The 14,217-nt window shown below is 44.5% G+C and overlaps 2 protein-coding genes across 4 annotated transcripts in view; one reads left to right on the top strand and one right to left on the bottom strand.

Annotated features, from left to right (window-relative positions):
- Positions 1–6,531, top strand: part of CC2D1B (coiled-coil and C2 domain containing 1B) — a 28,605-nt gene extending 22,074 nt beyond the window's left edge. For both annotated transcript variants that reach the window (XM_082287240.1, XM_082287241.1), the window contains 5 exons: positions 300–351; positions 984–1,083; positions 3,779–3,869; positions 4,200–4,330; positions 5,084–6,531. In XM_082287240.1, coding sequence (XP_082143366.1) covers positions 300–351; positions 984–1,083; positions 3,779–3,869; positions 4,200–4,319 — 363 coding nt within the window. In that variant the 3' untranslated portion in view covers positions 4,320–4,330; positions 5,084–6,531. The remainder of the gene's footprint in view (positions 1–299; positions 352–983; positions 1,084–3,778; positions 3,870–4,199; positions 4,331–5,083) is intronic.
- Positions 6,532–8,343: 1,812 nt separating this feature from the next.
- Positions 8,344–14,217, bottom strand: part of ZFYVE9 (zinc finger FYVE-type containing 9) — a 55,543-nt gene continuing 49,669 nt past the window's right edge. For both annotated transcript variants that reach the window (XM_082287239.1, XM_082287238.1), the window contains exons 14-19: positions 13,885–14,035; positions 12,693–12,773; positions 11,141–11,303; positions 10,211–10,316; positions 9,135–9,311; positions 8,344–8,616 (exon numbers count right to left, since the gene is read on the bottom strand). In XM_082287239.1, coding sequence (XP_082143365.1) covers positions 8,455–8,616; positions 9,135–9,311; positions 10,211–10,316; positions 11,141–11,303; positions 12,693–12,773; positions 13,885–14,035 — 840 coding nt within the window. In that variant the 3' untranslated portion in view covers positions 8,344–8,454. The remainder of the gene's footprint in view (positions 8,617–9,134; positions 9,312–10,210; positions 10,317–11,140; positions 11,304–12,692; positions 12,774–13,884; positions 14,036–14,217) is intronic.

The raw sequence follows: 14,217 nt of genomic DNA, 5'->3' as shown, positions 1-14,217 counted from the left end.
AGTAACTTTATGATGATTGGATTGAGTTGGCTGTGACCATGTCGCTTATCTATGGCTCTCTTATTTAGTGTAATGTTTTGGCTTGTTCTTTATCCAGTATTACCCTTGTTACCACAGTGAAATCCAAGTATTTTAGTCTTGAATGTACCATGACTCTTCTTATGATTTAGATAACCCCTAAAGCCTCACATTTCTTGCATAGCCATAAAGTAGAGCTGGCAATAAAAAATGATCACTACTCTGTGTTTTGAAACAGTATCTGATGGTTTTATGTAATGTCTGTCTCTTTTTTTTGATAGGAACAACCTCAAAAGAGTAAAACACCTGTAATTAACAATAACAATTGTCCAGGTGAGTCCTTCTGTTCTGGAACAGCAGGAAAAATCTTGCACCTTGGGATTCCCTGGAGAGTACAGGCTGGTGTAAGACTGTGAACCAGGCCAGAGGGCCTCCCACCATGTTCTTTCTTCTTTCTTCTTTCTTATGAGAGAGTTTATTGTGGGGTGAAGTCCAGCTGCGTTGGCAATTTTTCCCCCTCATGCCAATATTGGTGGTAGCTATTATGTCATGAATTAAACCAGTATTAACTCCATTATCCAAAACACCCCTTCCCAGTCATTCCAGCCTTACTCTGCTTTTTCTTTAATATTTTGTACGTGTTTTCTTAGCCACAAACACTGATTACTTGCTGAAAGACCTAAACTCTCTAGTTTTAGCTCTCCAGTACCTTGCTGTCACCTCACAATGACTTGATTTTCCTGCAGTTTGGTTTCTGTCCCTGTAAGGTAAGGGTGACATGACCTGTGGCACAGGGATACACCCTGGGAATGACTGAAAGACCCTCCTGAGGAGGAGTTCCTGTGGCTGTGACATGTCTCACACATGGGCCAAACTGAGAGAAAAGAGGTCTGAGTAGGTGCATGGGATTGAGCACTGTGCATCATTTGACTCACAGCTTTCTTTCCTTTTTATTTCACTTGCAGAGTACAACCAGCTGTTCAAGCTGAACATCAACCGGAACCACCGAGGCTTCCGACGCGCAATTCGGTCCAAAGGAATTAAATTTGAAGTGTTTCACAAAGGGTGAGTCCACAGTCTGCTTCTCTCCTAACAGCTGAAAAAGTGTGTTGGAGCTGAAGTTTATGAAGCACAATCTCTAAACCAGCACTAGAGAGTTGTCTGGTTCTCGTGTCTGAGAGCTTTCAAAATGTGCCCAAGCTCTGTAGCTTCCCCTGTGGGGGTGAAGAAAGGCACAAGTTCAGTGAAGCTGATTCAGATCAGTTGAGGATCAGTGTGTTAAAAGGAATTGGTGAGACTGAGGAAGCAATGATTTACTTCAAATTGTTTTGATTCTTACCCAGTTGGATTTCAGTCATCAGGACTAGAAATTTAAATATTTTATGGAGTAACTCTGTAGAATAATGAAGTAATGTGGCAGCAAAATATGAACAGCAGTAAAGCAGGTGAGAGATGATGGCAGAACTAGAGTTACGTTTTTGTACTTACATTCATTCATTGGGTCTTGCAATATTTCCTGAGCACTGCTGGCAGCTGCCTTGAGAGAGACAGACTCTCCTTATCTCAGAGAGCAGGATCACAAGATGAATGTTAACAAGTGATAGTTCAGGGAATCATCCTCAGTCCTGGCTCCTAACTGATGTATTCAAAATAGGAGGGGCCTGTATTCCCTCCTCCCTGGGTTGGTTGTGATCCATGACTGTGATGAGATGGTGGCTCTTTGTCCTTTCCTTTGTTTTTGTTACTGGGCCATGCAGAAATCATCCATAGGTTTTCTGAGATGGTTTTCAAGTTGCAGATGTTTCAGTTTGTGAGCTGAAGTCCCACTGTTTTACTCCAGATCATCCCTTGGTCATCTCGGTTGAAGCAAAATTTGATTTCCTTACACTTTTTCTCCACTGCTCTGTGTTCAAGATCCCCCATCTCTTTTCCATAGAGCTGTGAAGTGTTTACATTTGCTTAAAATGGAGTTTTTTTAGCACCTTTTCCCAACCATCTCAGGAGAAAGGAGAGGATGAAGTGACACACGCTCTTTTCTAAAGACTGTCTGATCCCTGTCTTTTCTAAGACTACAAGTCAATAATACTTTCAGAATGGTTTTTGGGATGTTGTAGCTTTGGGGTCTCTGATAGCTCTATGACCATCTCCCAAGAATTATTTTTGCTCAATGAGCAAAGAGACTCGTTTCAGGTCATGTGTATTAAACTTCAGTTTAACACCACTTTCAAGTAAAAACCCAGCAATGCATTTTTCCAAAGGAAAAGTCTCTTCTTGACCCTGTCCTGAAAGCTTCTGAAGATGAAAAGGGATTTCCCCAGAGCTGTTTCTGAAGCCATAGCCTAGAGCAAGTTCTCAGTCTTCACAGCCACCCCCTGGAACTGAGCAGGGATGAACCAGTCTTTATTGTTTCTTGAGTTATAGAATGGAAAAATGCTTTAAAAAATTCAGCAAGAATTGCTGATTCTCTGAAGTTTATGAGCAAAGTACCCCACACACTGCAGTACAATTACATAATCCTTCATTTTAAGGTGCTTGTGAAGCAAACGAGGTACTCTAACATGTGAGCTAAGAAATTCTGAACTTTCCTGAATGATTCTGTGAGTCTGCTGTGGCCTCACTGATGAAGTCTCAATTTCCTGTTGCCACCAATGATGAGATCGTGAGGCTCCATTAACAGTCTTTGGAGTTTCCATTGTGTATGTCAAGTCTTGCTTGATAATATCTTAGGATCTCTTAATGACAATAGGAAGAAGGGTGGATGCTTTGGGGTTGTGGGGGATGGTCTTTTGTATTTGTCCATTTGGTTGCTTGTTTTTTGTGAAATGGAGTGGGTAAAAAAAGAAGGTTTTGAAATCTTAATTTCCTGTCTAAAACACAGCAGATGTAGCCAAGTTACCTTTCTTATCACCAGACTCTTTAGAGTTTAGTTGTTTATCAAAGCTTTTGGAGACTGCTTCGGGGAGATGCTTGGATGCAGGCAAAGAAATCCTGTGCTTTGAGCCAAACAGTTCTGTGTAATTAGGGTGTTTTAGTCTTGGCTGTTGCCTTTTGGAGGAGTTGTCTGGGTAAGAGTTGTAACACCTGTCTCTGTTCAGGTAAAGGTTGACTTACTGCTGATTAAACTGTTCAGCAGAAGTTGCTTGTTTTCCTCACAGGATAAAAATGCTTCTGTGTTTAATTCCAGCAGACTGGAAATTCTGAAATTACAGTTTTTGACTGTTTAAACTACCAGTATGTAGGTGAATCAAAACAATAGCTGAAATGTTCTTATTTACTGAAATTGTTTTGATTTATCAAAGTGAAACATAATGATTCATGTGACTTTCTCCCAAAAGCAGCAGGTGCTTGTGAAATGTTTGTTTTGCTGAGAGATGCAACTTCCTTGGGAATTCCTTCAGCATGTTCCATTCATCAGCCCCAAGCAGAGGATGGCAGTGTCCTGGCCACTGGGCCCTCCTTCTCTGTCACCCTGGGCAGGGACAGAAGCTGCTGCCACTCCAAGTGGTGATTTAATTGATTTTCTTCACTGCTGTCCTCATCTTTACCTTGGTTGCAAACGAATAATTAACAAATGAGTACTTCCATATCTTGTTCTTTTAGTCTGGTTTTTAAGGGTTTGCCTCTGTGGTGTGCAGGGTTCCAGGAGTGTGTCGTGACCAGCTCTCTCTGGATGTGGGGATGGAGCAAATAGTGATGACCTCTGGGCCTGTTTTCTCTTTAATGTTCTGACAATCCTTATCTCTTCACTTCTTTTGCACAGGTCCTTTTTCAGAAGTGACAAACATGTGGGGACAGCACACTTGAAACTGGATAAGCTGGAATCAGAATGTGAAGTTAGAGAGATCATCGAGGTACGTTTTCAGCATGAGGTGTGTTCTTCTACATTTCCCGAAGGGGAAATGAGTATTTGGATCACAGAAACGTGTGAGTACAGTCGAGTTTTGTATTAGGGGAGTTTGATAACCTGGCTGGGCTGTGGGGGACCTGCTCTGCTGAGCTTCAATCTGAGGAGGTGCTTGGCTTTGACACTCCTGTGTGCTTTTGAGCACTGCAGTCACCTCCAGGGGTCTCTGTCACCATTGGGCCACGGGCAAATGCAGTCACAGTTGCCTGAATCTCTGTAGTTTAACATTAACAATCCTTATTTGTCCTAACTGCTCTTCTTTTTGTGGTTATTTCAGATTTTTGATGGCAGAAAGCCCACTGGAGGGAAACTGGAGGTAAAAGTGAGACTCAGGGAGCCCCTCAGTGGTCAAGATCTTCAAATAGTTACAGAAAATTGGCTGGTCCTTGAACGTTAGTTCTGTCTGAGGTATGAATGCTGCATCCAGAGGTGGTCTGGGCAGGGCTCGACAGGGCTACAGATAACTGTACTTGAATAATGTCTTTGTTGGCATTGACCTAATTACACAGCTTTGGCTTCACTAGCATTCCTCTTTATATTTGTGGTGGGGAGTTGACATCATTTCATAAATGAGGTTACAGAAAAGAAGCTGTTTCACAATCACTTGAAATACAGGGACAGCTCCTGGTGTCACCTCTACTAAGAATAGTATTTAGAAAATAATCTGTCTTCCTTTGCTTCATCTTCTGAAGCCTCTGTGCTCCCTCTTCCTTAGCATATCGTTTCACCTAACATTTATAAATGGTAGTTAAACAAATACTCATCAGCTTCAGAGTGACATCACCTGTTTGCCACACCTTAGCTTTCAAATGGTGTTAAGACTGTAGAGATTGAGGTCTCATTTCAGTACAGGAGTCTCCAAAAGGCACCAAAGGGCCTGTTTTGGTGGTTTCCTCCCAGCCAAGGAGGTCAGGAGGTCCCATGAGCTCCAAGTCAGGCTGAGGGACACGTTTGATGGCCATACCTGAAATAACAACTTGGCCTTGTGCCCAAACATTTTCCATCACTGGAGCTTAATAATTTTGCTCCGTTGATTTTTCTAGTTGCCCATCCAGAACCTTCATGTCAGCATTTTACATATAATGTCACCTTGAACTGTGAACATCTGTTCTGTACTGCAGCAAGGAATTCTGATGGGTTTGTTTGTGTTGTTCTCCCCAGATCCATGGGAATGTTGGAAGTCGTGGGCTGAGCGAAGGCAGGAAGATGCTGCTAAGCTGCAAGCACCAAAGATGTTAAACGAATGCACTACTGAACCTAATGTCTATTTTGATAACAGCCATAGTGCTTATTAATAACTCCAAGGCAAACGGGAGGCTCTGGGAATGCACTGCTGCAGGGCTTGGGACCGGTCTACCCAAAATAGACAGAATTGCCTTAATGTGGGACTACTAATGTAGCACCAGGACGAATGTTACATTAACTATGCAGAGTGCTGTGGGAAAGGTTTAGCCCCTCCCTGAGGCAGTGCCAGAGCTTTTTGGTTAAGTCACAGGTAAGACCTTTACCAGAATTCCTTTCCCCAAGTGTCTGAGCAGCCAGCGTGGTTCAGCGAACAGTCTGCTACTGCTTTTTCTGTTCTATCCAGGCCTATTTGGGTTGGGGTCTTCTTTTGTTTCCTAAACCAGAGGAGAGCTCTCAGGCAGCAATTCAGGGGTGCCAGTCCCTCCTCTGTGCACACCCTTGGCCCATGAGGTTCCGTGGGCTGTCCCTTTCTGAAGGAAAGGCCACAGGGCTCCTTAGCAGGTTGGTGTTTACAGACCTCCGTTTTTGTTCTGGCTCCCAGTTGTGTGCTGTGCTTGCTGCACTGCTTGTCCAGCGCAGAAGGGTGCTGTGCCTTCATCCTTTATTGTGTTGGGGTTTTAATTTAAAAAAGAAAGAAAAAAGTACACTAGACTCTGCTGCTTCCCAAATGTTCCTTGTATTTTTACAAAAATAGGCTTTTACAATTCTTCCAGGTGATGGGGAAAATAGTCACTCTTTGTCCTTTAAGAAAACTGGATCATGACTTATTTTCAGGAATGCTTTTTGATCAGCAGCATACAGAAAAGGGTAGTAAATCTGTTTGTGTTTTTAAATCTCTGTGAGCTAACAGAAACCAGGGATCTCCAAGGGGAGGATGTGCCTGTGCCCGGGATGGGCAGGTTGGGAGACAGAACAGAGTCCAGACAGGTCAGGCAGCACTGCCTCTGTCTTCCTGAGCAGATGAAGACAATACAGTGTTTAGTTTTTAATTTCAATAAATTTAATATACAAAACTACATGTTGAAAATAAAAATATAATATGCAGTTTTTTGCAGTGTTAACTAACTGAATTTTAAAAGTACAATTTTTTTCTAAACAAGTACTCATTTCTTAACAACATGGTAATTAAGGTCATTTCAAAGGCTATGGTTGAAGCAAACATGTCAGTCACCAGTTGATAGTGTTTTGCACAAACAGAATCCAAACCTAAAAGACTTTTGGGGCAAAGGAAGAGAAGATAAACATTTTTCACTTCTTTTACTGCATTATTAAGCGTAACAATGCAACCAAAGTAACTGGAAAGCCGCTGCTGTGGCAAAGCTGGAGTGCAGGCTCTAGGAGGAAGATTATTACCGAGTTTCTGGAATCTCTTCCAGCTGTGGAATGATGCCTACACCGTGTCGTGCCGAGCTGTGTCCCAGAGTGTGCAGAACCAGTGTGCAGAGGGGAATCAAGTGGCCTCAGTCCAGCTGGGCTGCACAGGCACCTCGGCAGGAGCAGAGGGTGGGTCACAGCTCCTGCTTTGGCCAGCAGGAACCACTAAATGAGCTGCATTAAGTCACCCACCTTCTCCCAAATGCCAGAGTAAGGCTTCATTTGGATCTAATACCCTTTTAAGTGGTAGTGTGCTCCCTCCTGCTGGCCAGCTTTTGTTTGTGGAGTTGGCCCCAGTTCCCTGGCCTGTCTTCTCCAAGGGCTGGGTGGTGCTTGGAACATTGGAACATTTGTTTTTTGAAAAGCAGCAGCCATTTATTCCCAGGTGCATTCTGTGCAGACATTGGGCTGCCTTTCTATAAAATGTATCGCTCTGTGGAGTTACCTTTCCCCTGCCCAGCCAATGGTGTTGATTTGTTAAAAACCAGAGCCTCGGTCTCACAGTGGCCTGGCACTTCCCTTTCTCTTTGCAAGGCCACTGGTGTTAACTCTCTCAGAGCACAGCCCAGCCAGGCCCCACTGCATCCCCCAGAATGGATGGCAGCAGGGAATGTCTGAGACCACAAATGGTCACCATAAATTAGCACCTCTCTTCCCAAGTTAATTAATTCTAGACAGGAGGAGAAACATGCACCCCTCGTCCTGGGAGGGACTCAAAAGAGCTGCTTTCCATTGCTATGGCTAAACAAACCAAACCCCTTCTCCTGCTTACAGCTCTTGCCACTGGTTAGCAGCTTTCCATGGAGACAATAAGAACATGGAACCACATTTCCTCTGGCTGATGCTCAATTCCACCTTCTTAATGCCCTGGCAGACACGAGCAGCTGCTTTCCTTACCAAAGCCCTCTCAGGTGAGATCAAGAGCACTGGGCTGAGTGCACGTGTTCAGAACTGACCACAAAGCCTTTTTCAGCAGAACATGCAGGAACAGCCACTCTATACTGGTATCACAGGTAAGCTTGGACATGGGGCTGCAATATGAAGTGCAAGCTGGCTTGGGTTACATGACACTGGCATTACACTACAGCAAACAGCAGGGAGGGGACAGAGCTGCCCTGGGTGGGACTTGCCTCTAAAAAGCAGGACCTACTGGGGACAAGGAACAAGATGTAACTGCACTTTAGGGCTGATCTTTCCTCTGCTTCAGACAGATTTGTAAACAAAGTACAGAATAGCAGAGTTGTAGGAGATTGCAGAAACCTGCCCAATTGATGGACTTTTGTGGTAAATAGAGGAGAAAAGTAAACTAGCCTATTACACACACAATTGCAGTTCAGTAACTGTCAGAGATGCCTGTCCTGCTCCTCTGGACGCACAGACAAACAGAGTTATGGCTAGGGAATCTTTCCCTATCTCTCAAGGGCTTCTCCAAATGTATTTCAACCAATAATCTGGTCAAAATAATGTAAACGTTACTTTTTAATGTCTACAGAGTAACCACAAATGGCATTAGGATGAGGTCAGAATGGAGGTCTTGATTGTTGTTTCTCCCATGTCCATCTACAGACAGTACAAAGTTGGAATTTCACTTTTTATTTACGCCCCAGTGATCTTTGCACCCTTTGAGCATCGAGAGTACACGACTGTAAGTCTTTAAACATGAGCATTTTTCTAAACAGTAACAGAAGTGGATTAGCTGCAAGGATAGCATAGCCATGTTGTAGTATAGAAGCTGCCCTGATCCTCTGGTTGTTGACAATGCATAGAAGATTTAGAATTATGGAACAACTGTCCCGCCCCCCTCCCCCCCTTCCCCAGTAGTGTTAACAAAAGCTTAAGTTTCCAGTTTTAAAGTGCAAATGATTCAGATACAACTGCTGCTGGAACAGGTCTGAACAGAAAATGAAGTCCTCTTATGAGATGTTTTCCAGAATATAAAAGATGAGCTCCATTATGACTGGCCCCTCACTCAACTGACAGGCCCCTCCATGAATCACTGGCACTAAGGCACTGTCCAGGTCATTCATGTATTGAGAGGGCAGTGGCTGTCCATTGCTCCCAGCTTGATAACCAACCTAAAAAATACAAAGAATGGGTTTTAAGAACAGGACATGAGGCTGTGAGTCAGGGAACAGGAAGGGGGAAGGAGCTGTGGCCTCTCTCAGGGAAGTCAGGCACTTAAACTGGATCAAGCAGGCACTAAAGGAGCTTTTCCACTTGTCTTTGTCCTTGTGTTCCCAGTGGCTGCCTGGGCAAAAGGAGCCTCTTTTTTCTTCTGGTTTGTCAAAGCAGCTCCTTGGGATGAGCAGGACTCTCACACAGCATTAATTGCTGGCAAAAAGGCCAATTTAGAGTCTTCTCTGAGCATAGAGCAGGTGCTGTTTGTGCCGTATGGGGGTCAAGCCTGTGCTAATTCAGGCTGGGCATTGGCTCTAACAGATGTCCCAAAACACCAAACAGCCAGCACCACCTGATTAGCATCTGATACTCACACTTCTTCAGCATTCTCCTGGTTAAAGTGCTGTATTCCCATTTTGGGGAATGAGTAAGAGAACAACCCCCTCCAGTTAAACCCAAACTCTTGAAGACTTACTTGATCTGAGTCCAGTGTAACACGCAGACCCAGCTTAGTCATTCCATCTTCTTTCAGCAGTTTCAGATGAGGACACAGAGCCAGACAGAAAGCCTTTGCCACATTTTCAGTCAGTCTGCTGTGATCAGCTGGGTCACTCAGACCATTGTGTTGCTCATCGTTTTCCAGAAAAAACACCTGAAGGGAAGAGTCAACACGAGACATAACACTTGGCTTTTCTAGAAAATACAGGTTACTGAGATGTCATTTAAACTTTTACAAATGAAGACTTAAGAACTGACTCTTCAGGAAAGCCCAGCAAAAGCCCCTGAAGACAAGTCACTTTAGGGAGGAAAAAATAAAACATCAGAAGAAAGATTTAAATTTAAATAGTCCTCTGAAACCTCTTGGATCTGGTCAAAAGCCTTGCTATGGAAATTCACTATGTATTGCATATGTGTTTAATAAAGACCTGATTTTAAACAGATGTTAAGTTCAGAAAAATTACATTTTTAATACAAGCGTGAAGATCTCTGCTACAGTTGTCACTGAGCTTGTCTCTATTGAGCCCAGCTGACCTGGGAAAAAAGGGCACACGGGTGCCAAGCTGCAGAGTAAGGAATTTGGTTCCTCCTCAGCAGGCAAAGTGAAACACTTAAAGAAATATTTTGACATCAGCATTTGTGTGCTGGCAGAGTCACAGGCAACATCAGTCATGCAAGCAATTTCTGAGTGATTTATGCCACAGCACTTTAACATGCAACATTTTAGAGAAAGTAGCTCAAAATAACATTTCTAGAAAACAATTTATATGAAAATTTGTCTCCATGTGGAAAGGCAGCTTTTAACCCAAAGGCAGATGAAACCAACTGTTCCTGTGTGTAACACAGCAAGCATTGCTGCGGTCCCCCCATGCTGCACACCCTGGTGCGAGCAGCAGTGGCTGCTGCAGCGCGAGGATGTTTTATCCTGCAGGATGCCACCCAGCAGCCCGTAAGGAAGGCACCACAGGCTCGTGGTGAAGCATTTGCTGCTTTCCTGTGCTGAGTGCAGCCCTGGCTGCAGTCCCAGCCCCAGTGCCAGGCTCACAAACCCACCTCTGTCCACCGGATGACCTTCCCGTTGGCCTTGTACTCGGAGCCATGGAATATCTTCACGCTGGTTATAGATTCCATGGATTTGCCATCAATAGGGCTCACAACGCTGCAAAAGGGAGAGAGAAGGGTGAGCTCTGACTCAGCACAAGAACTGAGCTGGACAGAGCCCTCTGCAGAAGAGAATGACCTTGGAATCAGAGACCAGTTCCTGAAAGGGGTCACATGCACAAAGCAGGGGCAGGAAGGACCTTGCTGAAGGTTTTCAACAAAGCTTTGCAGCAGAGCTGAGATCCTGTAAGGTTCTGACAGAGTAACAAGGTGTTTCATACAGGTTGGATTTTTGCTCATTTGTAAACTCAGTGTAGGCCAGCAATACCTGAAACACAACTTACACAGCCCAGGGCTTGATTGCAGAACCTGAGATTGATCTGGAGAGCCTTAAACTACAGAAATATCCTTCTTTCTACGTGCTGAGTCCTGAAATATGGAATCCATCACAACAGCACTTTACTGCCATAAATACTTAAGCTGCCAAGTCCACCTTTCTTTTGGCTTAACTATCAAGTGTCTAAAGGTACTGTTGACGTTCAGCAATTTTGTTTCTAGCTCTACTTAGTGCAAACTGCTCTGTTGGTGCTTAAAGTGACCACAGTGTGCAGGGTTCAGCACTGACAGTTGGAGACAGATTAGTGGTTTCCAATAACTGGATATTGGCAATGCAAAAACAATCCATAGCATTGCCAGTTTTCTAAATTGATGCCCCAAAGCTCTGGTATCTCAATTCCATTTTCATTACAATTAATCGCATCTTACCACTCAAAATAGAGGCACAGAATTTTAATTCCTATTGACTTGAAGACTCACACGCCTTACAAGATCAATTAAAAATTTTAACAGGCACCAACATCAAATGACTGCTCCTTTACTTACCCCTTATTAAAGTTTTTATCATCTTCTACCCACTGAATATGAACGTGTTCCTGAGGGTCTTCAGCATCTACTTTGCCACAGGTGATGGTGAAGTCTTTCATCTCTCTCAAGGCCTGTCTCAAAGAGTCCATGTTCTCAGCAGTTATCTGGACCATCACTCCATCTAGGGAACCAAGAAATCCTCATAAGCCAAGATAAGCCACACCAAACAGAGCCTAGAGAGAAAACAATAAACATCCTTCCTCTGTTTGCAACAGAAGTTAAATGCTCATTTTAAGTATCATGGGTAGCAGTGCTCTGTCAGACCATTTCTGAGCACTCATATTGCTAAAAGGCAGACCTGCTGAGTGCTGATGAGAGAAAACGCAACAGTAAGAGGAAAGGCAGCTCCCAGGTGAAGTCAGCTGTGGCAAAGTCGCCATGAGTTTGCCTCACAACTTGTCACCTGCCCCAGGCCACCCTCAGAAACCCTGCATGACCCTGCTCCATTCAGCCATCTCCTCTGTTGGCTCTGGAAGCAGTACTCCAGCAGTGACAGTATTTGAGAACTCAGTGCAGAAGTAGTGGCAAAAGATACAGAATTTGGATTCACAGAATTAAGGTTGAAAAGGCCTCCAAGTTATCCAGTCCAGCCGTTAACTCAGCACCACTTTGAGTCAAGCTCAGTTGTGGCAAAAATAACAGGACCGAAACACTTCCCCATGTAGAGACTGAGTCCTCCTGTGCCTCTGTCTTACCCTAACCACCAGTTCAGGCACAGGAAATGGCACAATGACCTGCTTGCTCTGGTAGCAGTGGGCTGCCTGTCAGCCTGGGGACCCCACCCATGGCTGTACGCTCAGAGCTTCGAGCCTGGAGCTGGTGCAGCACAAGGAGCTCCTGTTCGCCTGTGGGGCTCTGCCAACTGACTGCTCATATGGGCACCTGGCATCCCTCACCACCGAGGGCAGGAGCACTCCTACACCACTGCTGCCTGCACTGTCACAGCTGCAGGCACCTGACTGCACAGTTGTGCCGCTCAGCTAGCAGGCACTACCAGCTTCCAGCCCAGAGTACACCATCAGCAGCTATTTCTGTGATACAACAACAAACCAAATCCGAGAGGTACCAGCTCAGTGCTCTCAACCTGTCATGTTCTCATCTGCCCACATACAAGCACATAAACAATGCACATTCATACCCTTGCACACTGCAGAGCTATCTGGTAGCAGAGGAAGTTTAGCAGGGCTTCCTCTGGTGGTTGGTGGATACATTCCATATTTCTTAGGCTCACGATTTCCTCATTCAACCCAAACCAGTAAATTGATCACAGGCTCCCAAGCCAAGTATTTCGTATCTTACCCTCACTTTCTTGTGACCCTGTTTTGCAGCATCTGCACAAATTCCTCCTCATTAAAGGGAACAGGGTGGCTTTTGCTAAGAAGTAGGATAGAGCTGAAGCAGCAGCATGACTCCAAGGCCCAAGCCATGTGAGCAGAGAGGGCCCTGCTAGCTGCAGAGCTGAGCTGGGCAAAGAGAGAAGTGTGTTTTCAGCAAGCAGTTCAGTTCTTACCTTCTACTATACTGGATTTGGCAAGGTAGCCTGAAGAGGATTTTAAAGCTCCACTGAACACAAAGAAGCTGGCACCAGTCACTGCAACAACAACAGGAGAGATTTAGTGAGGCTTTTGTCTAAAGTAATGCCTTACCCAAGAATCAGGTACCACAGCTCTATCAGCCAGAGAGATGATTACCCTCAATCAGGACAAATGCTGCTTGGAATTTTGGTGCCTGTATTGTACATCATAAGCTTGGATATGCAAAGCCAAATCACCCAGTTATTTTCTAAACTGGACAACAGTTTTTGTCTTAAGTTAATGAATGCTTGTATTTTATCACTCTACCTCTCCATGCCCTACACACCTCTGAGTTTCAGAATTGCTAATTTTGGGTAACCAAGTACACAATTAACTTCTAAATCTTCCACACAGCTGGCAGATTGTGAGTGAGCTGTTTGTGGATCACACTGTAACACCAACCCACCAGCAAGGCCACAGCTCAAAGCCACCTGACCTAAAGTGAAATTATCTTCAATGGCTACTAAGCATCATGAAATTCCTGCTGGAAATCTCTCTTCTTATCCAATAGGTGAAGTTAACAGAAATCAGACAAGATCATCAGTCCTGAGTGACATTCCATGCCAGTCCACTTGCTGGAGTGACCAGTGATACTTGCAAAACATCCACATCAGCCTCTGTCTTGTTCTCATTTGGAGATTGTATAAATTTTGCCAGCAATGTCCCCAAACCCACAACATTTAAATTCTCAGCACACAGCTGCTGCAGCCTTTCAGCCTACTGTAACAAAAATATACCCTGGAAATTAGATGGTCTAATTAAGGTGAACATGAGAAGTTTCTTGAAGATGCATTATTAAAATGCTGCTGTGGTTGGTTATTCCTATTTAACTTTCTATTCTACTGAATCTAGTCTTTCTTTCACACAGTGTAGGTCAAGCACAGGCAACCACAACCTCACCTGCACATCCAATAATGCCAAAGCCAGCTCTCATTATTAATGGAGAGGTGTTGCCTAAGCCAGTTCCAGCACAAAGCCGCCCACTCAAGGACACCAGTGGTCAGACTGATTTTCTCTAAAAAAAACTGGGTGAAACCCAGCCAAACCCAGCTGTGGCCTATTCACAAAGCCCCACAAAACTGGGGCAGCAGCACAGGGGCCAAGCAGTGGAGCCAGGGCTCCCCTCACCTTTCCTGGGCTGGTTGTGGATGCTGATGGCCTGTGTCTGGTAGTTGCCATCATCGTTCTGCACACACACCAGATGCGAGTCTGCCTTCTCGTTGAAACATGCTCCCCCTGCCAGCACATGCTCGTTGGATTTGTTCATGGCTTTCATCATCTGCAAACACAAAGGTTTAGCATTTCTGCCCAGTTCATCAAGCACTTCCATAAATAGGTGGTTCTTGGAGCAGTTTAATCAGAAGCTTCTCAAGTTCTCATATTGCGGGTCAGGTTTTAGCACTCAGAACCATAAACTGCTTTTGAGAAGAGGGTTCAGGTCTTTTACTGCCTGGATGCTTT

Source organism: Coloeus monedula (assembly GCF_965178545.1).
Source record: "Coloeus monedula genome assembly, chromosome: 9".
Classification (NCBI taxonomy): Eukaryota; Metazoa; Chordata; class Aves; order Passeriformes; family Corvidae; genus Coloeus; species Coloeus monedula.
This window is presented reverse-complemented; position numbering and strand designations above follow the sequence as displayed.